Raw genomic sequence first — 26,879 nt, forward strand, 5'->3', positions numbered from 1 at the left:
CTGTAATCCGCCCCTCTGGAGTCCTCATTTAATTAGTGAGAACTCTCTATCCCTCTAATCACTTAAGCCAAAACCTTAAAGTCATCCTGGATATCTCTTTTCCCTTATATACAATATTCAGTCCATTAGTAAATCCTGTTGGCTCTACCATCATGATATCTACAATGTGACCACTTTTCATACCTCCACTGCTCCCTGCCTGAGCCAAACCATAATAAGGTCTTACTTAGTTTACTATGTCCTAACTGGTTTCCTGGCTTCAGCTCCTGCCATTGAGTCAAAGCATTTATAGACAAATTAGCCATCTGCTAGCAGGAAAGACCTGGAAGACCAACAGTGTCTGTCACAAAAGCAACAGGTTTTTCTGATTCAATGAAAGTGCGTTTAAAAGAGGCTCTTTTCAAACATTTTACGCTGTTTAGGAGGAAAAGATGAAGGTGGATACGTGATTTGGTCAATCGGAGCAAATATGTGCATATATAGATGCACAAGACCCTTGATTAATTGAGGTTTCCACACTTGCTTTGATGCCCTCCTGTCAACACCTTAACATTTATAGTTTTTGAACAAGGGCCTCTACATTTTTGTTTTGTCCTGAGCCCTGCAAATTGTGTAGATAGTCCTGTGGTTGTGCCAAACTCTGGTATCTGATAGCAGGAATTAGGAGGAAAAAGCAAATCTTGGAATTACTGCAGCAGAATAACAAACATCTAATGATTGAATATGAAGAAAATGTGACAAAACTTTGCATCTTGTTTTCTGGAAAGATGGTGATTATTCCAGTGGGAATACAGTGGGAAAGGTTTGTTTGAGATAAAAAGAGAACAGCTCTATGAGCCAAGTAACTGGAGTCTGAAGATTTAATTCCTAAGGAGAAATGAGACAGAAGACTGAGTTCACGAAGCTGAGGCTATCTATAATTAAGACATAAGAAATTAGATGAGATCACCAAGGAGCAAACTTATAGAAAAAAGGAAAAAGGAAGGAAGGCCTTCCGTAACTGAGGGCTATAACTAGGTTACCTTACATTCTGTCTTTCCTTTTGGGAGACTTTTCCCCACCAGGTAGTTTCTCTGAAGACTGGAAAGAATCAAGCCTGGTGTAAGGTTTCTGGTAGTGGTGCTAGGTGAGACCTCAGAAATAATCCAGTCCCACATGCACATTTTAGATATGAAAAAATCAATACTTGCCTGACCAGTGGTGTAACAGTGAGTAGAAGAATGCTGATGTCTCAGGTTCAAAACCCCGAGGTTGCCAGTTTGAGCATGGGCTCGCCAGTTTGAGAATGGGGTTGCTGGCTTGAGCATGAGACCATGATCCCATGGTCGCTGGCTTGAGCCTAAGGAAACCCCCACCCCGAAGGCATGTAATGAGAAGCAATCAATGAACAACTAAAGTGACTCACCTAGGAGTTGATGTTTTTCATCTCTCTCCTTTCCTATCTCTCTCTCTCTCTCACTCTCTCTCTCTCTCTCTAAACAAAAGAAAAAAGAAAACTACAATACTCCACAAAGCTAGAGGATAATTCTGTGTATGTTCCTTTTCCGAAATGTGTTGACTTGTGCTGCCCAAAGTTAAGGGAAAACAATCTTTGGCATCTTGTGAGGGCAGAAAGAGGCTTCAGTTTGGATAGTGCCATGTCACTTCTCTGCATTTCAACTCCACCAAAAAAGGATAATACCTGCTAGTCACATTTCTCCTCTTCCTCCACTATGGTGCCAGTTGATTACAGCCCAAGGGCGCCCTGCTGAAGGTCTGAGTAAAGCTGGGGCCTGGGGGTGAGCTACATCTATCTGCGGAGAGAGGTGCCTTTTTCTAACTGACCCAAAGCCAGCATCCCTGTAGAGCCCTGCTGTGAATGTGAAAGATCATGATCGTGAAGTGCATGTACGGCACAGAGTAAGCTCTCAACACAGAGGGATATTATTCTTAAGAATTCTGCACTGCACAATTATTATAAACCCATGTAGCTTGTTACAGACACAAAACACCAACCTAGAATTTATCCATAATTCTTACAGAAAGGCTACACCTATTCTAAACATTTGAGATACTGTCCAGGTGTTACTGGAAAATTCTTGGGAACTGGCAGCATACTAAGATAACGGGATATCCATAGCTCTGGTAAAAATTACTGGCAATTGTTATTTAAGGATGTTGCAGAGCAGTGGGGAAAAAAATACAAAGAAACTTCACTGGAGCTATCAAGTTACAAAATATTTTGAATAAGAAAACAGTAATTTCCCTAAGATTTAAAAACTGCATTCAAGTGTTAAAACTGTTTCTTCCTTAACTGGGGTGAGGCATTGGGGGGTGTTTTATTGACAAACCACTTTTTTCTTCTAGAATTTCTATACCAGCATCTATACTGTCACAAAAATTAGGAGATATTTCAAAATGAATATGAAGTGATAAAAAAAAAAAAAGCATTTGATTTCTTTTTATTAAACAAGAACATCAGAAAAGCAAAGGATAAGTAAAAGAAAGTTATTCAATTATGCAAATGAGATGCAAAACCAACTTTTATTTCATTGGTGAAAATGCACTATACAAAATGCTGAAAGTACTAGAGTATCTACACATTTCCTGATCCCTTAACTTTTGTGAACAGTGTAGCTCACCCTCACCGTCCTGTCAGGCATCGCCTTCGCCTTGGTGACACCTTTAGGGCCAAGCAGCAGGACCCCCTCCCCCCACCGCCGCCGGACCAGCTGGCCAGGACCTTGGGAGGACACTCCTGAGATCCCGACTCCCCCTACGTCCCCCGCGCACAATCACATTTTTAAACCCGAAACTCAGTTGGACTCCTCGCAGTGATCTCTAAAAGGGGTCAGGGCGGCTCAGTTCTCCAACATTGCCCACACCCAGATGAACCTGATACTCGGGGTGGTTGGGCGGAATCCTACCCAGCAGGTCAGATTAGCTCACGGGGGCTCTCCCCCGGCCGCACTCTACAACCTGGGGAGCTTTTTAAAAATACCAATGCCCATTGCCTCCGAGGATTCACTTAACCAGCCTCCGGGGTAGGGGACAGGGTGTCCCGCGTGAGTGTTTAGTTCCTATGACGCTCTCATGAAGTACCAACGGGAGCTACGGAGAGCCTCCCGGACGTGCCCCACTACCACGCGGACGCGGAGCCTGCATCGCCGCCGCCGCCAACCCCGCTAGGTTTCCTAGCTCGCAGCTCCGGAGACGCCCCCACGCCCCTGGCTGGGGCGCAGGCGCACGGGAGCCCCGCCCCCCGCGGGAGCGCAGGGACGCAGCGAGGGCCCGCCTCCCAGCCGGGAAGGAGGCGTGGGCTTGGAACTGGCCTCGGACGTGGAGCGCGGTGCTCGCGCCACAGTCTAGGGCGCCTCTGGGGCCCTCGGACGCAGCGGGGCTCCGAGGACCGGTGGGTCCCGACGCAGCTGCGCGTTGCGCGGATGGCCTTGCTCCCGTGGCCCGCGCTCGCTCTCCTCCTTCTCGCCCTGCCCGCCGCGTTCCGGTGCCAGGAAGAGGCCCAGCCCACCGACTGGAGTGCCACCCTGAAGACCATCCGGAACGGCGTCCACAAGATCAACGTGTACCTGAACGCCGCCTTGGACCTCCTGGGAGGCGCGGATGGGCTCTGCCAGTATAAGTGTAGTGACGGTGAGAGGGAACCCCGCTCCGCGGGACCCGCGCTGCCAGTGCTGCTGGGGGGCGGAGGGCATGGAGTGTGAGATACGAGCCAGACCTTGACGCTGTCCTTTGACCGTGGGAACACCTAACTACTGCTAGAATCTTGCCGTTCTTGTCATTGAGCCACCCGGATACAGGTCGCATCTCTATTGTTAGAACGTGAGAGATCGCCTGCGTGTTTGAATTTGTTTTTATCCTTGTTACTTAGATGAGTTTCCTGTAGGCAGCATACAGTTGGATTTTCTTTTTTAATCCATTCTGCTACTCTGTGCCTTTTTATTGGTGAGTTTAATCCGTTTACATTTAGTGTAATTATTGATACTTGTGAGTTCCCTATTGCCATTTTATATCTTGCTTTCTGTTAGTTTTGTGTCTTGTTTGATCCTTCTCTTTCGTTTTTCTATCTTTTGTTTTTATTTGGTTGTATTCCATACATTTTTCCTCTGTTGCTATCTTTTTTATCTCATGTGCTTCTGTGGTGGTTTTTTTAATGGTGGTTACCTTTGAGTAATGAAAAGGGTCCCTACCCTGTTCATTGTAGCGAACTATTTTGTGAGTACTTTTGCACTCCATCGTCCTTTGCTACTGTTAATCTCCATCTTCTCCCCCTCTTTCTCTTTGTTGTTGTCGCAGTTTAAATTTGGTTTTATTGTGTTCTTCTTGGAGCTTTTACTTGTGGCTCTGTTTTTTTTTGTTCTTTGTATCTGATTGGAGAACCCCCTTTAGTAATTCCTGGAGTGGGGGTTTTCTGATGATAAATTCCCTCATCTTTTCAGTATTTGTGAATGTTTTTATTTCTCCTTCGTATTTGAAGGAGAGCTTTGATGGGTATAGTATTCGTGGCTGAAAGTTCCTCTCTTTCAGGACTTTAAATATTGGGGTCCACTCTCTTCTAGCTTGTAGAGTTTCTGCTGAGAAATCTGATGATAGTCTAATGGGCCTTCCTTTATATGTTGTATTCTTCTTTTCCCTGGCTGCCTTGAGAATTTTTTCTTTGCTGTTGGTTTGTGTCAATTTCATTATGATATGCCTTGGAGTAGGTTTGTTGGGGTTAAGAAAACTTGGAGTTCTGTTTGCTTCTTGAACTTGAGGCTTTAGTTCTTTCCACAGGCTTGGGAAGTTCTCATCTATTATTTGTTTGAGTATGTTCTCCATTCCATTTTCTCTCTCTTCTCCCTCTGATATACCTATTATTCTTATGTTATTCTTTTTGATGGAGTCAGATAATTCTTGTAGGGATATCTCATTTTTTTTAATTTTTGAGTCTCTTTCTTCTTCTCTCTGTTGTGCCTCAAGTTGCTTGTCTTCTATTTCACTAATCCTCTCTTCTATCTGACCTGTTCTATTAGCTAAGCTTGTTACTTCGTTTTTCAGCTCATGAATTGAGTTTTTCATCTCTGTTTGATTTGTCTTTATAGTTTCAATTTCCTTGGACATATATTCTTTGTGTTCGTTGAGTTGTTTTCTGAGCTCCCTAAATTGCCTTTCTGTGTTTTCTTGTATATCTCGGAGGATTTTTAGTATTTCTATCTTGAATTCTCTGTCATTTAGCTCCAAGGTTTCCAATATATTAAATTTTTTCTCCATAGATTTTTCCTCATCTAGCTGTGTTACCTCTCTTTCTTTTGTATCCATGATATTCGATTTTCTCTTCCTTAATGGCATCTGAGGGTGGTTTTGTTGATAGTATTGAGATTTAATAAAGAATAAAAAGTTTAAAAAAAATAAAAAATATAAAAAATAAAAGTTGTTTTTTTTAAAAAAATAATAAAATAAAGAAAAATAAAATAAAATAAAATAAAAATTTTTTAAAAAAAGGAAATTATTCCCCCCCCTCCTTTTTTCCTCTCCTCTCCTCTCCCCTCTTTCTTGAGAAAATCTTGTGGTGGACTGTGAATTATAACAAACAATGCCTGTGATGGAGGGCCTGAATTGGGGAAAAGTAATAAAGGGGCAAAAAAAAAAAAAAAAAAGGAAAAAAAAAGAAAAAAGAAAAAAAAAGAGCGTATGGACCCACAAAAAGCAAATAAGGAAAAAATTTGGGTCAAGAATAAAATGATTTGCTTTTAGTTTTTGGTTGTCTAAGAGTTATGATGAGAGGAATAAGAGGAAAACGGAAAAATGGGGGGACAAATTAAAAAATTACTATTGTATTTAGTGGAACAAGAACTAGATAATATGGAGAGCCAGGGATGGGAGCACTGGTAGTGAGTTAAAAAGGTGAAGTAAAAACCCCCCAAAATGCCACAAACATAGGTTTGAGTCCCAGATAAGATAATTTGTTTGTTATTGAGGTTTGAATGAGAGGAGATGTAAAGGAGAAAGGAAGAAACTAATATAGAGGATGAAAAGAAAGAGAGAGAGAGAAAAAAAGAGGGAACCACTAAAAAGAAAAAAGAAAGGAGAGAGAGAGAGAGTTAAGGGTTTTGGAGTGCAACCCTCATAGAGAGAAAGGAAGAGAAGAGAAAAGATAATGGGAGATGTAACACTTATGGGTAGTGTAGTTCAAGGAGAGGAGAGACTAAGACCGGTAGAGAGTTAATCGGCCAAATTGGAGGAGGAAAAAAAAGTATCAAGAATGAAGATAAGAGAAACAAACGAATATAATAAAATGGGATAGGTTATAAAGTCTGCAAATTATTCTTGATTTTGAGAGGTTATCTTCTTGCTTTTTCTTTTCTCTCCCTCTTCCTGGTCCGTGACTCTGTACCCTGGGTTCTGCCCCTTTGGCACGCTCAGGTAGAGGTTTGCTGTTGATAAGTCTCTATGGCAATGTCATGTATTGTGCTTTAGTCTTATTGGCAGTCGAAGCTCATTAGCATTTATAGGCTCTGACAGTGAGAGAGTCCGTGTTCCTGGAGCCTTTCTCCTAGTCTTTCCTTCCTCAATTAGTCTCTGAGAATCCAGCTATGGGGTTGCTGCTGCCTCTGCCTGGATAGTAAGAGGCTCAAAGAGCTGGCAACTCCCCACTCTATTTCCACTCAGCACAGGGCTCTGGGTAAGGCTCAGTCAGTCAGAGCTGCTAGCATAATCAGGCGGGCTTTCCGCCCACTCAAAGACCTCTGGCTCTGCCACTCTGTCCGGTAACACAGGCGGGTGCCCACTTCCGGGGCGCTTGGAGGAAACTCTCACTCACTGTCTGCAACCAGGATATCCGGCCAGCAGTCTCACGCTCTGAGTGAAACCCCCAACCGCAGGGAAAAGTTGCAGCGTTGGAATTGAGTCTCGCTCCGTCCCCGTGCACGGCTTTTGCAAGGCGCTGGGGCGGCCCGAGATTCCGCTTTGGCCCACACAAAGGCCCCTGACTCTGCCCCTCTGTGCGATAACACGGGCGCGCACTGCCGAGGTACTCGGAGGAATCGCTCACTCCTTATCTGCGCGCGCACACCAGGATATGAGGCCGGCCGCGTTTCCCTCTGAGTGAAACACCCTCCAGCACGGAAAGTCTCCACCGTTGGAATTAGTTCTCACTCCCTCCCGTGCGTGGCTTTCCCAGGGCGCTGGAGCTGCCCAGAGACTCTGTCCTCGGCCCACAGAAAGGCCTCTGACCCTGCCTCTCCGTGGGGCAACACGGGCACCCACTCTCGGGGCCTAGGAAGAAATTCTCGCCCACTAACTGCGCACCGACCAGGAGACCGGGTAAAATGGCCGCTCCGCTTGTCTTTCTTTGTTTGGGTTTGGCGCGAGTGTTAGCTTGTATTGCCCGGGTTGCCACAGGATCAGATTTTCCTCGGCTTGGATCTCCGGGCCACAGCCTGGTTCGGCCGTTTGTGCCGCGGCGGCCTGGATCTATTCACCCCCTTTGCCCGCCTCAGTTTCTATATTCACAGTTACCAGAGAAAGCCGCCCTGTTTAGGTTAGTGAGGAAGGCGGAGCATTTCTTACTCCCTATTTCCTTCGGGGTTTGGTTATATATTTAGCCAATTTTTCACTCAATCATACCTTTGGGTGTCTTGCGAAGCATCTGGAAGCTCCAAGTATAGGTTTTTCTGTTTCTGGTTGAAGATCTTGTTGAGTTTTGGGGGAGATTTATCGGTATCGCTTCCTACCCCGCCATTACTCTGACGTCCTATTATTATTTCAATGTCCTTTTTTATATTTGCCCTCCTTTTATTTAGGTACTTGTTATGTCAATCTATTGCTGTTCTAAGATCTTTGAGCATTCTAACAATCATTATTTTAAACTCTGCATCTGCTAATTTGTTTATATCTGACTCATTCAAGTCCTTTTCTGGGGATTTCTCTTGATTCATTTGGGTTGCATTTCTCTGCCTTCCCACTCTGTGTATAAGAAGGGTGTAGCCACAAGAGTCCAATTGTTGTGCCCTCTGTTCTCTAGATGTGGTCTGTCTGCAGGCCCGCCACCCCCTCTGCCGCTGCCTCAGTAGTTCAGGTATAGACCCTAATTTCATTATATATAAAAAAAAACCTCCCGGTGTCAGCGAATATGAAAAAAACTCCCTACTCAAAGGGTTAAGTGAAACTTTGTATAATGAAACCTATTTTACCCTGTGTTAATTGATATAACAGGAGTTAAGTTTTTACAGCACCTCACCAAAGATATTGAATGAAACAATGTTATTTGAGGACATGTATGTTAGAAATGTGGCATTTTTTTCAAAACATGTTTCTTTCTTCTAAATTCTGCCTGTGATGACTTAAAAAGAACCATTTCTCCTAGTGGTTTATTTCTCTGACTTTCCAAATAGTTTAGTAACTTTGGCTACAGGTTACCCAAAAGATATACCTGTATACAGCTTATGATTCTGGGCTTGGGAAAGTCAATAGACAGTGGTAGGCAAGGAGCAACAGAGGAACACAGCTGGACTTAAGGGGTTGAAAAGCTTTTAACACTTACTGCCATTTTCAGAGGCATCTGAGGTTATAGGATTTGCTCTTAAACATCTGTTAATAATTTTTCAGAAAAATTAGAGATTTATAAAACATAGTCCTTTGGATCTTGCTTTTCCATCGCCTTTGACCCCACAGTTAGACTTAAAAGAAAATAAAGAAACCCCCAACAATACCAAGAACAATTTTTATTAAGGCCACTATTAGTGAAACATTACAGTCTTTTAAAAATATCCCAGAATCTACTATGAAGAGCAAGCTAGGCAATAAACACCAAAACAAAACGGCATATAATGCTCTGATATGTATGTTAAACAGCTTTTCATTTGTCTCACTAAATCCATCTTTTCTCCAACTTAGACAAAGATTAGAGCAAAATATGACATTTGTCATATGAATGGTTCACAAAATGGGAGTGGCTGTGCTTCTGAATTGTGTTCATGTCACGTTCTAGGCACATTAAGTGATACCTACATATTCTGGTTTGGCTCCCTAAGAAACCACCAGCTAATGGTTCCAATTTTGTAGGAGAAACAGACATGGAAACTTTGGCCTTATAATTAGTCATTACTAATATAAGTGTGACTTTTTCTAAATGCTTAATGGGCTACAAAACCCCCCACCATATTTTGTATTAATTAAAATAGAAAAGTCAGATTCTCCAGGCATAAATGTGTATTTAAAATTTTATAGTAAACAAATACACTTCTGAGTGAAAGTCTCCCCATATTTCCAAATAAAGTAATGTTGACAGACCTTATAACAAATTTTACATTTGACCTCATTGTTTTTGTAAATATGGTTGTGAAAACGAAGTTACAGACTCTTTCTTTTGAAAAACTTCCCCCTTAACACGCACCCCTCTCCGATACCGTGACATGAGGATCTGGCACGTGAAGGCAGCAACATCCAGGAACATAACCTCCCCCATGTCTTCTTCAGTCTGAAGTTTTAATATCAAAATAAGGTCTTACAGTAATAATTTCAAAAAAATAAGGCAGTGTTATGCTGTAAAAATGTAAATTTTTCGCCAAAAGTTGAGTTCTTTCATCCTCATCTGCTGTCCTCACCTGCGAGCAGCTTCTTTAAAGATCCATTTTCTCTTCGTAGCTACACCTACAGGCAGCTCGCTGGCTGTCCAGGTATGGTTTGCAGCCTAAATGCATAACAGTGTCAAACAAGAGCTCCACTGCTGTTTCACAAGCTGCAAAGTAAGAGAAGTGCCATTACTGTGGGGCAATCGCAAAGCTTCGCACATATTACATTACAGCATGTCAAGCACATCTTTTGTGGGCACTCAAAGGTATGCTAGCTGAAAGTCCTCCCAAACCCTCGCAAACCAGTACCAGTATGCATATCTATATATACAAATACTTTGTTTCTGCCCTTTAACATGTATCTACTTTCTGTAAGTATGCAACTGTTCAACCCACTTTTCTGTACTAGACAAATGAGTCTCTCTTAATAGCACCGATGGATCAGTTCATCACTGTTAATTTTCCTTTTATCTGAAAATACCATGGTTAGAGATGCCTAATAACACTTGTAAGTTTGCATTTCAAGGAAAGATTTTTGGGTGCAGAAAAAAATAAAGGTTAAAAACAAAAAATCTCAAAACATTTGATTCTGGCCAATGACTTCTAAGAACTGATCACACATTACTTAAGATGCTTAAAGTAAATGGACCCAAGTCTCTTTCTTTCATCAATATCCAAATTTAGTTTAGGAGAGGAGACATAGGCATCAAAGGTGTTTTTTTTCTTTGGTAGGGTTAATTTTTTTTTAATTTCTTGATTTTGAGAGAGAGAAAGGAAGAGGGAGGGAAGGAGAAAGAGAGAGAAACATCAGTTTGTTGGTCCACTTATTTATGCATTCATTGGTTGATTCCTGTATGTGCCGACAGGTATCAAACCTACAACCTTGGCATATTAGGATGACACTCTATCCAACTGACCTACTCAGACAGGACCAAAAGAAATTTTTTAAAATATATATATGTATATATATATATATATATATATACACACACACACACACACACACATATATATATATATATATATATAAAGAATTTACTTTGAAACACTTAGGTGAGATCACCTTAATATGCTATACTTATAGAGACATATAGCAGAGTGGCTTTTTAGTTGTCCAAATACTTCCAGTTTCAAATATTCATGTCAAGAAACTTCATTACAAAATATGGACATTATCAAAGTTCTCCAAAAGATTGTGCCATTAAAGAATTCAACCAACCATAGAAATGTAAAGGCTATGATTATTAAATAAAAGACTGCAAGGAATTTGGTTCATCACTTAGCTGCATTAGTGTGACCTCAGATCAGAACACAGAAGTTCCCCACCTGTGCCTCAGCTGTACAAGTCTACCTCAGCCAAAAGCATGCAAGGGCATCCAGAGATTGTGAGCTCAAGCTTCACTTACAGCAAGATGTCTGCCTTGACAGTTATTAGTAGGGTTTCCGAGCCAGACCTATGAAACTTTGAGGAATACTATAGTACAGTGGTACCTCGAGATAAGAGCAGACCAACATACAAATTTTTTAAGATACAAGCTGAGACTTGGTCTGTATTTTTGTTCAAGATCCAAGTGAAATTCCGAGATACAAGTTGGAATCAACTGGTCGTGCTTCAGCACTTTTTAATGACACTTGTTTGTTACAGTTCCGTAACACTGTAAAAGGCAGGCAAAAGCAAACCTCTTTGGATAGATTTTTATTCAAAAGTCCTGCAAGTGAAAGTGCCAAAAGTGCAGCCAAAAAGGCAAAAACAGGTGATGATTAAATGAAAAATATGTAATGTTAAGCTTAGGTTAAGTTTAAAGTTAAGAAAGTGCATTTTTGGCCCTGGCCAGTTGGCTCAATGGTAGAGCGTCGGCCTGGCGTGCAGAAGTCCCGGGTTCGATTCCTGGCCAGGGCACACAGGAGAAGCGCCCATCTGCTTCTCCACCCCTCCCCCTCTCCTTCCTCTCTGTCTCTCTCTTTCCCTCCCGCAGCCGAGGCTCCATTGGAGCAAAGATGGCCCGGGCGCTGGGGATGGCTCCTTGGCCTCTGCCCCAGGCGCTAGAGTGGCTCTGGTCGCGGCAGAGCAGAGCAACGCCCCGGAGGGGCAGAGCATCACCCCCTGGTGGGCAGAGCGTCGCCCCCTGGTGGGCGCATGCAGGAGTCTGTCTGACTGTCCCCGTTTCTAGCTTTAGAAAAATACAAGAAAAAAAAAAGAAAGTGCATTCTTTTACAATTAAGTTTTTGTGGTTTCATTTTTTTTATTCTTTTTTTTATTTTTTTTATTTTTCTGAAGCTGGAAACGGGGAGAGACAGTCAGACAGACTCCCTCATGCGCCCGACCGGGATCCACCCGGCACGCCCACCAGGGGCGATGCTCTGCCCCTCCGGGGCGTCGGTCTGCCGCGACCAGAGCCACTCTAGCGCCTGGGGCAGAGGCCAAGGAGCCATCCCCAGCGCCCGGGCCATCTTTGCTCCAATGGAGCCTTGGCTGTGGGAGGGGAAGAGAGAGACAGAAAGGAAGGAGGGGGGGGTGGAGAAGCAAATGGGCGCTTCTTCTATGTGCCCTGGCCGGGAATCGAACCCGGGTCCCCTGCACGCCAGGCCAACGCTCTACCGCTGAGCCAACCGGCCAGGGCCGTGGTTTTATTTTAAGTAAAGAAAGTACAGTTTTAGTTTTATTTAAATTAAAGAAAATACAGTTTTAGTTTACATTTAGTGTTAAGAAAGTGCAGTTTTAGTTGATGTGTCTACAGTGCCTGCATCCCTTCCTCCCTCCCTCCTCCTCTGCCATTCACCTCCATTAGCCGCACTCGTCTGTCTCCAAGGTAAGAATACAGTACTAAATAACACTTTTTTCTTTTATTTCATATATTTTGTTATGCATTGGTAAAGTATACATGTGTGTTTCTTAATTAAAAACGTCTTTTTTTCATAATTTGGGATGGTTTGGGGATGTTTCACAGGGCTGAAACGGATTAAATATATTTCAGTTATTTTAAATGGGAGAAATTTGTTTGATATGAGTTGAATTGACTCATGAGCTTGGTTACAGAACGAATTAAACTCATATCTCAAGGTACCACTGTAGACAGAACACAAGTCAGAAGTATGTAACTTCTTCTGAACATCTTTCCTTCCTGAAAAACTGTGTATAACAGCATTTACTTCTTTGGACTTTTGTAAACATTAATGAAAACATGTCTAAAGTATCTAGCACAGTCTGTGATACAAAGTGCTTAAAAATGTTAATTTCCTTTTGTGCCCCTACTCATTGCCCTTCCTCGTTTGTTTTCAGAATGTAGTACAAGGGGGAGGGGATGGGCTGAGGGGGAGAAATGTGATGGCAGGAGACGACTTGGGGTGGAGGGCACACAACACAGTGTACAGGTGATGGCCACAGAATTGGGCACTTGAAACCTGTATGGTTTTGTTAACCAGTAGCATCCAAATAAATTCAATTAAAAAAGAGAGAGAGGAAAAAAAATGTGGCACATTCTTAGGCTTGACAGTCAAAAAATCTGATAAGTGACAGTAACTGTATGTCCACAAATATCTCATTTTACTCTTAGAGCTCCCTGAATGGGTGCTATCATTCTCTTTTATAACTGAGGTAATGAAGAATAAAGCACATTTCCCCTTCACTGATTTTTGCCTTGTATCCCTCCACTGTAATCATCATTACCGTGAGCATGACTATATGCTGAGCTCTGAGTCCTCCTAGCAAATCACTGAACCTGGGGGTGCTCTGGCGGATCCTCCTGACACCAGTACACAGAAAGAGACAAGTAAGACTTAAATCTTCTATAACTTCCTACTCTAAATCCAACGTGCTCCACTCTTCATTCACTGGATCCAGAATTTCCAAGATTTTTCATGAAGTCTTCTCTGCCTCACACACTTTCCTCCCAAGGATTACCCTTTTTGCTTCTATGAGTCATTTCAGATTACAAAATCAACGAGTCCTGATCTCAGAAAACCGAAGGGGCTCTGTTACAATAGAGTGAAAGATCCACTGGTAAATCCTGTACTGAAACATAGCACATTCAATAAAACTTGACAAACTGCACTCATCCCTATCCCACCAGACCGTCCTCACCCTGAATGTGGTGAGCTAGTCCTAGTGTTCTCTGCACCTCTCGGCAGATCTTGGAGAGGCAGGACTGGAATTCCTCATCACAGTCATTCTTGCTTTTGCCACAGGTCTCATAGCACCTGTCATGGTGGTTGCAGCACTTTGTCAGGGACGGTATGCCAATATTAAGCTGAAAGAGGCATTAGGATGGATTATTGTTGATGAAATTCAAAACTCTGCTGAAGTTCTGCATTCAAATATCCATGAGAAATCAATGACAATGACTGCTAAAATCCATTTCTGCCTACAAATGTTTTCCATCTTATCTGTCTCTCCATGACCCCCATCACACCTGTCCACATTACTCTAATCTCCCTCTCAGCCATTCCCTGAAAGCCCTCTCTTTGGTAATGTCAGAATATTCAGTTACCTGCTGGTAACTTCCAATTTCCCAAAGCACAAAAGATAGTTTTAAAAACAGAAAGGTAAGGCTAAGAGCATTTAAAGAGTCCTCCAGGGGCTAGGCAAGTATGGCTTTTGGATATTCTCAAGTATTTTGGATCTCCCCCGCCTTCCAAATAAAATGTACTTTATATGAAATTTCACTGAAATTTTTTAAGCTCCTACAATTCAAATTTTGTTGGCTGGTTTGAGGTTTAATCTTTAAATTTCATCCAATCCCTAAAGATACTGTTCCTTCAAATCTATCATTTAACTTTATATGCAAAACCCTTATGTCTAGGAATCATTCTCATAAATATTTTTCTCCCACAATATTTGGCTCAGATCCAGCTTCTCTACCACAAACACACACTAACCCACATAGCCTGGTTCTAATATAGAAAATAGGCCCGATCTATACCCTCTCGTCCTAGGTAGAATTACACATTTCTGTATTAAACTATATTTGTGACATGAGAAAATATCATTTAAATGGTATTAACACCTATAAGAATAAAATATAAAACATCACTTTTACATTTAGTTTTATTAAGACTTAATGTATTTTTTAGCTATAAAATAACAACAAACCTGATCACTACTACAAGCCAAATTATCTGTGAACCTGAGACCACACTGACAGTCCTGCATTATGAGAGTCTTAGATAGTCTAACAATCACAAAACTTATCAAATAAAAAATAATATTTACATGAACACCAAATAGTGGAGAGCCACATCCATCCGGCGGAGAGGGTTTATAACCATAACGTGGGAAAGGCTTAGATCCTATAAAATATAAATGGTATCATAATTAATTTTCAAATATGATAGAAAATATATATGCAAAGAAGTCTACAATGTGCTAGACTACCCTTAGAAATAGTTACTATTTGGATGCTGACAGAGTCGTTATGTCTTTGTTAGGATAAGCACTGAGACTGCTAATTTGTAGTGTGGGAAGCAGTATTTGTAGTGTGGGAAGCAGTATTTGTAGTGTGGGAAGCAGTATTTGTAGTGTGGGAAGCAGTATTTGTAGTGTGGGAAGCAGTATTTGTAGGTCTGAGCACACGTGTGTGTATGTGTCCCTGAGACCATGTGTCTGTGCGCCTATAAAAAAAAGAACGCTATTTGTCTAAGTATTTTTATTTCTCCTGCAGTGAAATATGTACAGATGTGTACATATATACATTTGTGGTGGCTTATAAAACAGAATTATATTTATAAACCTATACCATACAGAACATACAAAAGCTTCTACTGGACTTCCGGAGATTTCAGAGGTTATATGCCAGAGTGGGTCCATATGTATGAAAGAAATCCAGCCTATTTTCCTGTGATTCTAACACTTACGTTTTTAGGTTAAAACCTATAGGGCAAGAACTGTATCTCCTATCCTTCAGCCAGTGCTCCACTGCACTCATCTCAATAACCATTAACTAACCTGTTACTAAGCAAGAGCCTAAAGCTAAGGCAAGGAAAACACGGTCACCTAATGATTATTTAACTACAATAGTCCTCCCTTACCCATGGAGCCCCAGTGGATGCCTGAAGCCAGAGACAATACTGAGTCTCTCTCTCTCTCTCTCTCTCTCTCTCTCTCTCTCTCTCACACACACACACACACACACACACACACAAACACACACAGTGTGTCCGTAAAGTCATGGTGCACTTTTGACCGGTCACAGGAAAGCAACAAAAGACGATAGAAAAGTGAAATCTGTACCAAATAAAAGGAAAACTCTCCCAGTTTTATACCTATTCAGTGCAGTTCGATGTGGGCTCACGCACAGATTTTTTAGGGCTCCTTAGGTAGCTATCCCATATAGCCTCTACAGACTCATCACTGACTGATGGCCTACCAGAACGGGGTTTCTCCACCCAAACTGCCAGTTTCCTTCAACTGCTTATCCCACCGAGTAATGTTATTCCTATGTGGTGGTGCTTTGTTATAAACGTGCCGATATTCACGTTGCACTTTGGTCACGGATTCGAATTTAGCGAGCCACAGAACACACTGAACTTTCCTCTGTACCATCCGCATCTCCACTGGCATGGCCGTGGGCTGCTCCTGTAATAAAAGTTATGTGAAGAGGTCTCTCAAAATTTCTTACCATGCTTTCCTCACCCTTCCTGTGATGACGAGATGATACAATGCCTATGTGATAAGGTGAAGTGAGGTATTCAAAATGGTGTGCAATTTAAAACATGAATTATTTCTAGAATTTTCCACTTATTATTTCAGACAGCGGTTGACTGAAGGCAACTGAAACTACCGAAAGCGGAACTGCGGATAAGGGGGTCTACTCTACCTTAATATAGACCTTTGTACCATTACAAGACCTTACAGGACTACACATTCTAGCCCAGACTCTAGCCAATCATTTCAAATATACTCCTTTGCCAGCAAAGGCAAAAGGTCGGGAATAAACTTGGTGAACTATATTACTCCAGTTAAACTCTCCCTAACAGCACCAATGGGTTCAGTAAAAGTGAAAAATGACATTGTCATCAATCTTAATGTTGGAAATGTTGAAAGGTACTTCAGATATATCTCTCTTCATGTAATATAGAAATTCGACAAACCAAATAATCATCTACTTTTTCCCTGAATGTTTCCCACAATCCTCCTACAGTATCAAGAAACAGCCGATTCCATTGCAGAATGGCACTAACTGTTCAGTTCTGTTTCCTTGTAAATTCTACCTGTAAGCAATCCTCTGCTCCATAGGGCACACAAAACAAGCCAATTCCCTATTTTACATGCTTTTAAATAGTTGGGAGTTACCGTTTATCCTTACTTCTAAAAATAAAATATCTCCAGTTATTCTAAATATCACCCAACAGTTGTATACCTTAAACACAGAGTGTTTCATCAACTTTCATTCAACTAACATTTATTACTAAGAGACATAAAGGGAAGTTTACTTTCCAAAATAAAGTGTGGGGGGGGGGAGGGAGCAACCCTTCTGTCATCAGCCATCAAAGTAAGTGACCCATTCAAAGTAATGACCTAAAATTGGTTTAAGTGTGTTGCTAAGACTCTCATAACCAACTGAGACGACCAAGTAGAGCCTCAAGAAGGGTACAGCCTCAACAGAAAGCTGGAGCCTGCTCCGCTGAGTCTGAGGAACAGCGTGCACAAAGGGACTTGTTATGATAGATCTTAGAGAAGTGCGGGTCACGACAGAAGTTGGTCTTGTTTGTCCAGCACTGTCCAAGATGGAGAGTTGTTTCTGGGCCCTTGGAGGAGGAACGTAGATGCCCAAGGTGGTCACAGACGAGTGAGTCATAGTGATCTTTCAACTTCTCTTTTCAGTCCTTCACTCTTAAGAAAACTGTTTATGTATTATATGGCTTTCCACTTAAAAGGACCTACAGACAAGGATATACTAACCACGTGGATGTCTAATGGGTTTCTCAAACTTAAGAAGTACCTCCTAACATTCACCCCCCAAAAGTGCTCCATTCACACTTCCCTCTTCTCAAGTAACAGCAACCCCACCCTTGAAGTGCTCAGAGAAAAAAACCTTAGGCACCTTTGACTCATGTTCTTATATCCTACATCCCATCCAACAGCATATCCTTTAGACCCTCCCTTCAAAATACTCAGAATCTAACCACTTCTCTCCACGTCACTGCTACCATCCTGCTCCAAGCCACCCTGGATTATTGCCATGACCTCCTAACGAGTCTCCCTACTTTTGTTTCCCCACTCCATCCCACCACCAGCTATAGTCCAATGACCCTGAGTGATTCTATTCAAATATGTCAGACGGAGTTTTCCTCTGCCACTAATGGCTTCTCATCATATTCAGAATAAAAGCCAAAGTCCTTTCAATGTCTCTAAGCCCTTTATATATCTGCCTCCCATACACTGACTTCTCTGTCCTCATCTCTTTACTATTTTCTCTCCTTTTCCTTTATTCCTCACTCCGTTCATCATATCTGACCCCTGCTGTTCCACAGGTATTCCAGATGCCACAGTGCCGTTGAGCCTGCTGTTCTTCATGTGGGTGTTCTTCCTCCTTATACCTAGTTACTTCCTCACCTTCCCAGCAACGCCTTCTCTGACCAGATCACTGAGGCACATTATTACATCCTAACATACTGTATCACAAGCCTACTTATTTTGTTTATTATCTGTCTCCACATACTAAAATATAAATTTCTTGAGGGCGGGAATTTTTGTCTGTTTTGTATTCCCAATATCGAGAACAGTGCCTGGCACACAGTTAATGAATGAATCCATAAATGAATGAATGAACGAGCAAAAAGACTTGGAAGGCTCATCCCCGTGGCAGTTATAATACTCATTATAACCATGAACTGGTACTACTGTCCATCCTTCAGTCGCGTTGAGTTTGGTGAGCATTTATGAGCCTCTAGAGTCTGATCACGTCTAGTTTGTCACATCTCTTTAAAATGACAGACTGAACACTATTAGGTATGGACCTATTTTGAGCCGGATAAGGTACCTGTATTAATACAGCCTAGGTCAGTTAGCATATATTCCAGCTGTGTCTCAGTTGTAAGATACAGTAGGAAAAAACCTTTGAATGAGAATTAAATGAAGTCAGGTAAAGGGGGTGGGAAGGAAGAACATGTTCACTATAGGAGAACAAAGCAAAACAAGATAGTGCAGAGAAAATTGTCGGCAAAGATGAGAATGGAGGGACAGATAGAGGAGGTGGTTGCCTCAAACTGGGTGAGTGCTTAGAACTGCCCTAAGGAGGGAAGTTGAGAAGACAGAATAAAGAAACAAGTTCATGTAAAGGTGATTACCAGATATTAACACCATGACATAAATGCTGGTAAATTGGCTCCCCAGTATAAGTAGCAAAAGGGACATGTGTTTGATTTTTGGTTTTTTTCGAAGGAACCTGCTAATACCATTTCCTCAGAGAGGCTTTCTCTGCTCACTCCACCTAAGATAGTGCCCCTTCCCTTCCACCTCCGTTTCACACACCTTGGTTGGTTTCATTCTTCTTTCTAACATTTACCGACCATATTAACATAATTAGTCAATTTTTTTTTAATTTTTTTATTTATTCATTTTAGAGAGGAGAGAGAGAGGGAGAGAGGGAGACAGAGAGAGAGAGAGAGAGAGACAGGGGGGAGGAGCTGGAAGCATCAACTCCCACATGTGCCTTGACCAGGCAAGCCCAGGGTTTCGAACCGGCGACCTCAGCATTTCCAGGTTGATGCTTTATCCACTGCACCACCACAGGTCAGGCTAAAATTTTATTTATTTATTTTTTACAGAGACAGAGAGTGAGTCAGAGAGAGGAATAGACAGGAACAGACAGACAGGAACGGAGAGAGATGAGAAGCATCAATCATTAGTTTTTCATTGTGCGTTGCAACACCTTAGTTGTTCATTGATTGCTTTCTCACATGTGCCTTGACCGCGGGCCTTCAGCAGACCGAGCAACCCCTTGCTGGAGCCAGCGACCTTGGGTCCAAGCTGGTGAGCCTCGCTCAAACCAGATGAGCCCGCACTCAAGCTGGCGACCTCGGGGTCTCGAACCTGGGTCCTTCCACATCCCAGTCCGACGCTCTATCTACTGCGCCACCACCAGGTCAGGCTAATTCAGGGGTCTTAAACTCGCAGCCCGCCAAACAATTTTGTGCGGCCCGCAGACTAATCCACGAAGTTCAAAAAATTTATCCAAAATATCCAAAATATTTTGAACTTCGTGGATTAGTCTGCGGGCTGCACAAAATTGTTCGGCGGGCCGCATGCGGCCCATGGGCCGCGAGTTTGCAACCCCTGGAATTAGTCAATTTCTATGAGAACAGGACTTGTTTACTCACATAGAAAATACACAGAGTGGGCAACCAAGAATTCACTGGGTGAAAGGGTGAGAAACACTCTTTGCCGAAATGACAATATTCTTTACGCACAGCAAAAGCAAACAAACAACAAGTCCCTCCACCCCCTGAACACTGGGAAGAAATGTTTCCTGAAATATTTTAAAGTGTTCTAATGTCCTCAATTCACTTTTAAATTAATTATTTCTGAACCAAACAAGTTATATAGAAAGTTGTTTATTAAAGATTGAGTTGATACAGATTTCAAAAATTACAAATGTATTAATATCATTTAAAATGTTGTTATAAGTGATGTTATGAGCTGCTAAACATTAAAAAAAAGTTAGCATTTCTACTGGTGGCAGTTTTTACAAAGTGCTTGCTATCTATGTGAGCTGAGCTATGTATCCCCACCCACACATACCTTATTGAAGCTCTGACCCCACCAATGTATTTGATGATGGGGCTTTTGGAAGGTAATTAGGTTGGAGGTTATGAGAGTGAGGCCCTCCTGATGAGTGGGATTAGTGCCCTTGTGAGAAGAGACACACCAGAGAACTGGCTCTAGCTCCCACCCTCCCAACCCCCACAGCAAGAAGGCAGCTGCTGGCAGGTCAGAAACATACATCAGTGATGGCCAAATCTTACTCGTAGATTTTTCCAGCCTCCAGAACTCTAAGAAAGAAATTCCTATTGTTAAAGTCGCCCTGTCTATGATACTTTGTTACGGCAGCCTGGGAAGACCAATACACACTGCAAGCAGAAACCCAGGACCAGAGGAAACATCTGTCAAACCAAAGCCATTTGTACTGAGGCCACTGTCCCCCCAAATTTGTAAGCAGATACAGAAAGCTGAGAAAAAAATCAGATAGGAAGAAGAATTTAAAAAACAAAACACAGCCACTGTACATACTATATAGAAATACTATTCATTGATTTCACTTTTTGACTTAAACAGCTGCTCCTCTCTTGATGCTTTATATTTAACCGCCCGTATGGAGAGCTGAAATCTAAAGATTTTCCTGGACTGAGACAATAGTGCTTTTCTACAAATTTTTCTTAATTTGATGAAAATATTTCCAAATAGACCATGTTTTATAGAGAACACAGTGTAAAATCCCAACCTGCTGCCCTGGCCAGAGAGCTCTGTTGGTTGGAGCATCGACCCGAAGCACAGAGTTGCCAGTTTGATCCACAGTCAGGGTACATACAAGAACAGACGGATATTCCTGCCTCTCTCTCTCGCTAATAAAAAAAAAAAAAAATCCCAATCTGTTTTCTCAAACACTTGAGATTTTAAATCCATGATTATTAACCTCCATAGGGTTTTTTATTACTTTATTTTTCTAGTCCATTGACTTCCTATTTTCCTTAATCTCTAACACTTTCATTCCCATCTTCTCTCCCTCTCAGCGGATGACCTCGATATCTACTTCACTGGGAAAACCAAAGCAATCAGAAGAGAGCTTGAGCATCTACCCACCTAACCGGCATTTGTGCCCATATCCTCTATCTCTCTTTCTAGGAACAGGAATATGCCCCCTGCGCTCGTGGTCAATCTCTCTACTTACAAACTAGAGCCTAAGGACATGACTCCAATAATTGTCCTTCCTTTCTCTTTCATCATTTATTTTTTACTCTCTACTGAATCATTCTTGAAAGTAAACAAATATGTTGTTATATATTTTCATTAATGACCCCCAAATTGTTTCTTTCCATGGTCTTCTCCATCTCGCTTAACGGCAACTGCATCCTTCCCAGTCAGGCTGCAACCTCTGGAATCATCTGGACTGTACTCACACCCTCCTTCTAAGCCACCAGCATATCCTTTCAGCTCTTCCTTCAAAACCTCTCCAAAATTCAACCATTTCTCACCACCTTTATTGCTACCGACCTGGACAAACCAAGACCGTCTTCTGTCGGAATTCCTGCTCCTGTCACGCTGCCTCACTTCTTGCTCCCCTACTTCCCCTGCCCCTACCAATTCCCAGCACAACAGCCAAAGGGATCCTGTTGAAATATAAATCGCTAAATAAATTAATTTAGTCATAATTCTAAAAACATGGTACAAAACAATTTTACTTTCAAATTTTTAAAGGAATTTGGAAACTTCTCTTCAAATCTTTTCTGCTATCCAGGTGAAAAAAAATAGCAACCATCACATTTGTCCTCTAAATAACATTAGCTCACTTTCTTTTTTTAATTTTTTTTATTTTAATTTTTTAAATTTTTTATTTACTCATTTTTAGAGAGGAGAGAGAGAGAGAGAGAGAGAGAGAGAGAGGGAGAGGAAAGGGGGAGGAGCTGGAAGCATCAACTCCCATATGTGCCTTGACCAGGCAAGCCCAGGGTTTTGAACCGGCGACCTCAGCATTTCCAGGTCGACGCTTTATCCACTGTGCCACCACAGGTCAGGCCTGTTAGCTTACTTTCAATAAAGCCTAGAGAGGATGACCAGAAAGGAGCAAGTCTCCAGTATTCCAGTCCTTTCTGTAAAGCAAGGACAACTGCAACAACTGTGCCCTTTAATCTGACCACCCCTCCCTACCATTCTCTTTTTTTTCTAAGCTCTCTTGACTTATCATAACTATTGAACACTTTTTAATATCATGCTCCTATAGCTTTGGGGTTTGTGATTCTATTTGGTTCTGATTTGGTTACTTGCATTCCAAAATACAGGAAAGGTTGAAATAGTGTTCCAGGGAGACCTCTTCAAGGAACAGCAATTAAAGAACAATTTTCATTAGGTTGGAACTATCAATGTGGAAACTTAGCACCACAGTCCTATGCAGAGAGGACTCACTAAGACACAAAAGGATTTTCACTGAAGCATTCCACTTCCTACACCATCATGTTCACTTGTGTTTTTATGCTGGAGACATTATTCTAAACTCCAAATGGTAAATTGAGGTAGGCTTGTAGAAGGATAAAAAAAGATTTAGTAAGTGGAAAGATTAAAATAATTTTTTTAATAGGAATAATATTCATTCAACTTCAGAGCTATTTTAAATACATATAAACTCTGGAACTGTTGACTCATACATAATAAGTTTATAAAGACCAATCCTTCCAAGTTTTCCTATCTCTGTAAACGGCAACTAAATCCTTCCTCTGGCTCAGGCCGAAACTTCAGAGTCATCCTTCACTGGCCTTTCTCCTCCAGTCCTTCCCGTGTCCTGTTCCTCTGACTGAGCGTTCCTTCCACAGATCATCACCCTCTCCATTTTCCAATTTCTTCTCAAGTATCTTATCAGTGAGGATTTCCCTGAACAACCAATTTATAGAGGTAAACTCCCTCCCAACACCACCACTCTTGTTTTCTCTGGTTGTTTCTGAAGTGCTTCAGACCTACATACACTGCATATTTGGCTTACCTTACTTGTTCATTGTTTATTAACTGTCTCTTCCCACCATGTAAGCTGCATGGACAGAAATTTTGTTTGTTTTGTTCAATGCAGAATCGCCTAAGGGTGAACACCTAACACACAACAGGTCCTCAAATATTTGTATAGTTATGGGCATGACTAAGTAAAACCTTGACATCTGACTGAGAAAAGGTAACCATTTAATCTTCACATTATTCACTTACTCCTATAAGGACAAAAGCATCTTTCCTGATGGCAAACTGGTGGTAACATTTAGGCATAAATTTAGGAAGGAATAAAACATTTACAACTTCATAGCATATGAGATATAGCTTATTCTTTAACAATATTAACATAAAACAAGAAAATTTTGAGAATTTCAGGCAGCAGGTGGCATCAGAGTTTTGCATGACATAGGTTCCTTTTTAAATTCACCTACATAAAATCTGGTCTCATCATTAAAGTCAGTGAGCTCCCTATTTTTTTTTTTTTTTTTTTGAACTGCCAAGCATAAACTAGGTCCAAACTTTGTCCACTCTTACTGGAAACATGATTTCCCAAATATTATCTTCGCATTATGAATTTCCAAAGAGAAGCCCAATTACTTTATCTGAACTATTACAAGAAATATCTCTACCTGAAATAGTGAGTTTATTATTATCAACATTGCTACCAAATAATTTCTCAAACATAAAGTTGAAAAATCTGAAAATGTAAATCCAAACAATTATATTAATATTAACCAACAATGAAGATGAGGTGTCACCGATATCGAAGGAAAGAAAATTACTGTCAAGTCTTGACAGACTAACTTTCTAGAAGAGCTACTGAAAATATTTCTCAACAATAAAGTATACCAAAAGTCTGTACACAGTTCGCAATTTATTTTCTGTAGCTTTGCAGAAAAACAATTAAATCCAATACTTAAGACAGTTAAACCATCATGACTTCAATATTCTCAGTATGTTTTGTATGTTCAATTGACTTATTTAAGACACTAAAACAGAGAGCTAAAAATCTGTGTGTTCCACTCCACTCCCATGATGCGCACGTCACTAAATTCTTAGGGAACTTTGTGCAACTGCAAACAAGATAGAAGCAATGAAAACTGAGCGGAGAGTACACACGCAGGCGATCTCTCACGTTCTAACAATAGAGATGCGACCTGTATCCGGGTGGCTCAATGACAAGAACGGCAAGATTCTAGCAGTAGTTAGGTGTTCCCACGGTCAAAGGACAGCGTCAAGGTCTGGCTCGTATCTCACACTCCATGCCCTCCGCCCCCCAGCAGCACTGGCAGCGCGGGTCCCGCGGAGCGGGGTTCCCTCTCACCGTCACTACACTTATACTGGCAGAGCCCATCCGCGCCTCCCAGGAGGTCCAAGGCGGCGTTCAGGTACACGTCGATCTTGTGGACGCCGTTCCGGATGGTCTTCAGGGTGGCACTCCAGTCGGTGGGCTGGGCCTCTTCCTGGCACCGGAACGCGGCGGGCAGGGCGAGAAGGAGGAGAGCGAGCGCGGGCCACGGGAGCAAGGCCATCCGCGCAACGCGCAGCTGCGTCGGGACCCACCGGTCCTCGGAGCCCCGCTGCGTCCGAGGGCCCCAGAGGCGCCCTAGACAGTGGCGCGAGCACCGCGCTCCACGTCCGAGGCCAGTTCCAAGCCCACGCCTCCTTCCCGGCTGGGAGGCGGGCCCTCGCTGCGTCCCTGCGCTCCCGCGGGGGGCGGGGCTCCCGTGCGCCTGCGCCCCAGCCAGGGGCGTGGGGGCGTCTCCGGAGCTGCGAGCTAGGAAACCTAGCGGGGTTGGCGGCGGCGGCGATGCAGGCTCCGCGTCCGCGTGGTAGTGGGGCACGTCCGGGAGGCTCTCCGTAGCTCCCGTTGGTACTTCATGAGAGCGTCATAGGAACTAAACACTCACGCGGGACACCCTGTCCCCTACCCCGGAGGCTGGTTAAGTGAGTCCTCGGAGGCAATGGGCATTGGTATTTTTAAAAAGCTCCCCAGGTTGTAGAGTGCGGCCGGGGGAGAGCCCCCGTGAGCTAATCTGACCTGCTGGGTAGGATTCCGCCCAACCACCCCGAGTATCAGGTTCATCTGGGTGTGGGCAATGTTGGAGAACTGAGCCACCCTGACCCCTTTTAGAGATCACTGCGAGGAGTCCAACTGAGTTTCGGGTTTAAAAATGTGATTGTGCGCGGGGGACGTAGGGGGAGTCGGGATCTCAGGAGTGTCCTCCCAAGGTCCTGGCCAGCTGGTCCGGCGGCGGTGGGGGGAGGGGGTCCTGCTGCTTGGCCCTAAAGGTGTCACCAAGGCGAAGGCGATGCCTGACAGGACGGTGAGGGTGAGCTACACTGTTCACAAAAGTTAAGGGATCAGGAAATGTGTAGATACTCTAGTACTTTCAGCATTTTGTATAGTGCATTTTCACCAATGAAATAAAAGTTGGTTTTGCATCTCATTTGCATAATTGAATAACTTTCTTTTACTTATCCTTTGCTTTTCTGATGTTCTTGTTTAATAAAAAGAAATCAAATGCTTTTTTTTTTTTATCACTTCATATTCATTTTGAAATATCTCCTAATTTTTGTGACAGTATAGATGCTGGTATAGAAATTCTAGAAGAAAAAAGTGGTTTGTCAATAAAACACCCCCCAATGCCTCACCCCAGTTAAGGAAGAAACAGTTTTAACACTTGAATGCAGTTTTTAAATCTTAGGGAAATTACTGTTTTCTTATTCAAAATATTTTGTAACTTGATAGCTCCAGTGAAGTTTCTTTGTATTTTTTTCCCCACTGCTCTGCAACATCCTTAAATAACAATTGCCAATAATTTTTACCAGAGCTATGGATATCCCGTTATCTTAGTATGCTGCCAGTTCCCAAGAATTTTCCAGTAACACCTGGACAGTATCTCAAATGTTTAGAATAGGTGTAGCCTTTCTGTAAGAATTATGGATAAATTCTAGGTTGGTGTTTTGTGTCTGTAACAAGCTACATGGGTTTATAATAATTGTGCAGTGCAGAATTCTTAAGAATAATATCCCTCTGTGTTGAGAGCTTACTCTGTGCCGTACATGCACTTCACGATCATGATCTTTCACATTCACAGCAGGGCTCTACAGGGATGCTGGCTTTGGGTCAGTTAGAAAAAGGCACCTCTCTCCGCACATAGATGTAGCTCACCCCCAGGCCCCAGCTTTACTCAGACCTTCAGCAGGGCGCCCTTGGGCTGTAATCAACTGGCACCATAGTGGAGGAAGAGGAGAAATGTGACTAGCAGGTATTATCCTTTTTTGGTGGAGTTGAAATGCAGAGAAGTGACATGGCACTATCCAAACTGAAGCCTCTTTCTGCCCTCACAAGATGCCAAAGATTGTTTTCCCTTAACTTTGGGCAGCACAAGTCAACACATTTGGGAAAAGGAACATACACAGAATTATCCTCTAGCTTTGTGGAGTATTGGTTTTCTTTTTTCTTTTGTTTAGAGAGAGAGAGAGAGAGTGAGAGAGAGAGAGAGAGATAGGAAAGGAGAGAGATGAAAAACATCAACTCCTAGGTGAGTCACTTTAGTTGTTCATTGATTGCTTCTCATTACATGCCTTCGGGGTGGGGGTTTCCTTAGGCTCAAGCCAGCGACCATGGGATCATGGTC

At 42.4% G+C, this 26,879-nt stretch overlaps 1 protein-coding gene across 1 annotated transcript; it reads right to left on the reverse strand.

Annotated features, from left to right (window-relative positions):
* Nucleotides 1-8,684: 8,684 nt before the first annotated feature.
* On the reverse strand, nucleotides 8,685-24,926 carry PLA2G12A (phospholipase A2 group XIIA). Its single transcript, XM_066232531.1, has 4 exons — nucleotides 24,560-24,926; nucleotides 14,758-14,834; nucleotides 13,630-13,795; nucleotides 8,685-9,715 (listed from the first exon to the last, which is right to left on the reverse strand). The coding sequence occupies exons 1-4, from the start codon at nucleotides 24,765-24,767 to the stop codon at nucleotides 9,597-9,599; spliced, it is 570 nt and encodes a 189-aa protein (XP_066088628.1). The 5' UTR covers nucleotides 24,768-24,926; the 3' UTR covers nucleotides 8,685-9,596.
* Nucleotides 24,927-26,879: the final 1,953 nt, after the last annotated feature.

The sequence above is a fragment of the Saccopteryx bilineata genome, chromosome 5 (assembly GCF_036850765.1).
Source record: "Saccopteryx bilineata isolate mSacBil1 chromosome 5, mSacBil1_pri_phased_curated, whole genome shotgun sequence".
In the NCBI taxonomy this organism is placed as follows: Eukaryota; Metazoa; Chordata; class Mammalia; order Chiroptera; family Emballonuridae; genus Saccopteryx; species Saccopteryx bilineata.

Coding starts and splice junctions, on each gene's coding strand:
- PLA2G12A (XM_066232531.1), bottom strand. CDS start 24,767: ATGGCCTTGCTCCCGTGGCCCGCGCTCGCTCTCCTCCTTCTCGCCCTG. Junction 14,835..24,559: donor CCAGTATAAGTGTAGTGACG/GTGAGAGGGAAC, acceptor TATATTTTATAG/GATCTAAGCCTTTCCCACGT. Junction 13,796..14,757: donor CTCCACTATTTGGTGTTCAT/GTAAATATTATT, acceptor TGCCTCTTTCAG/CTTAATATTGGCATACCGTC.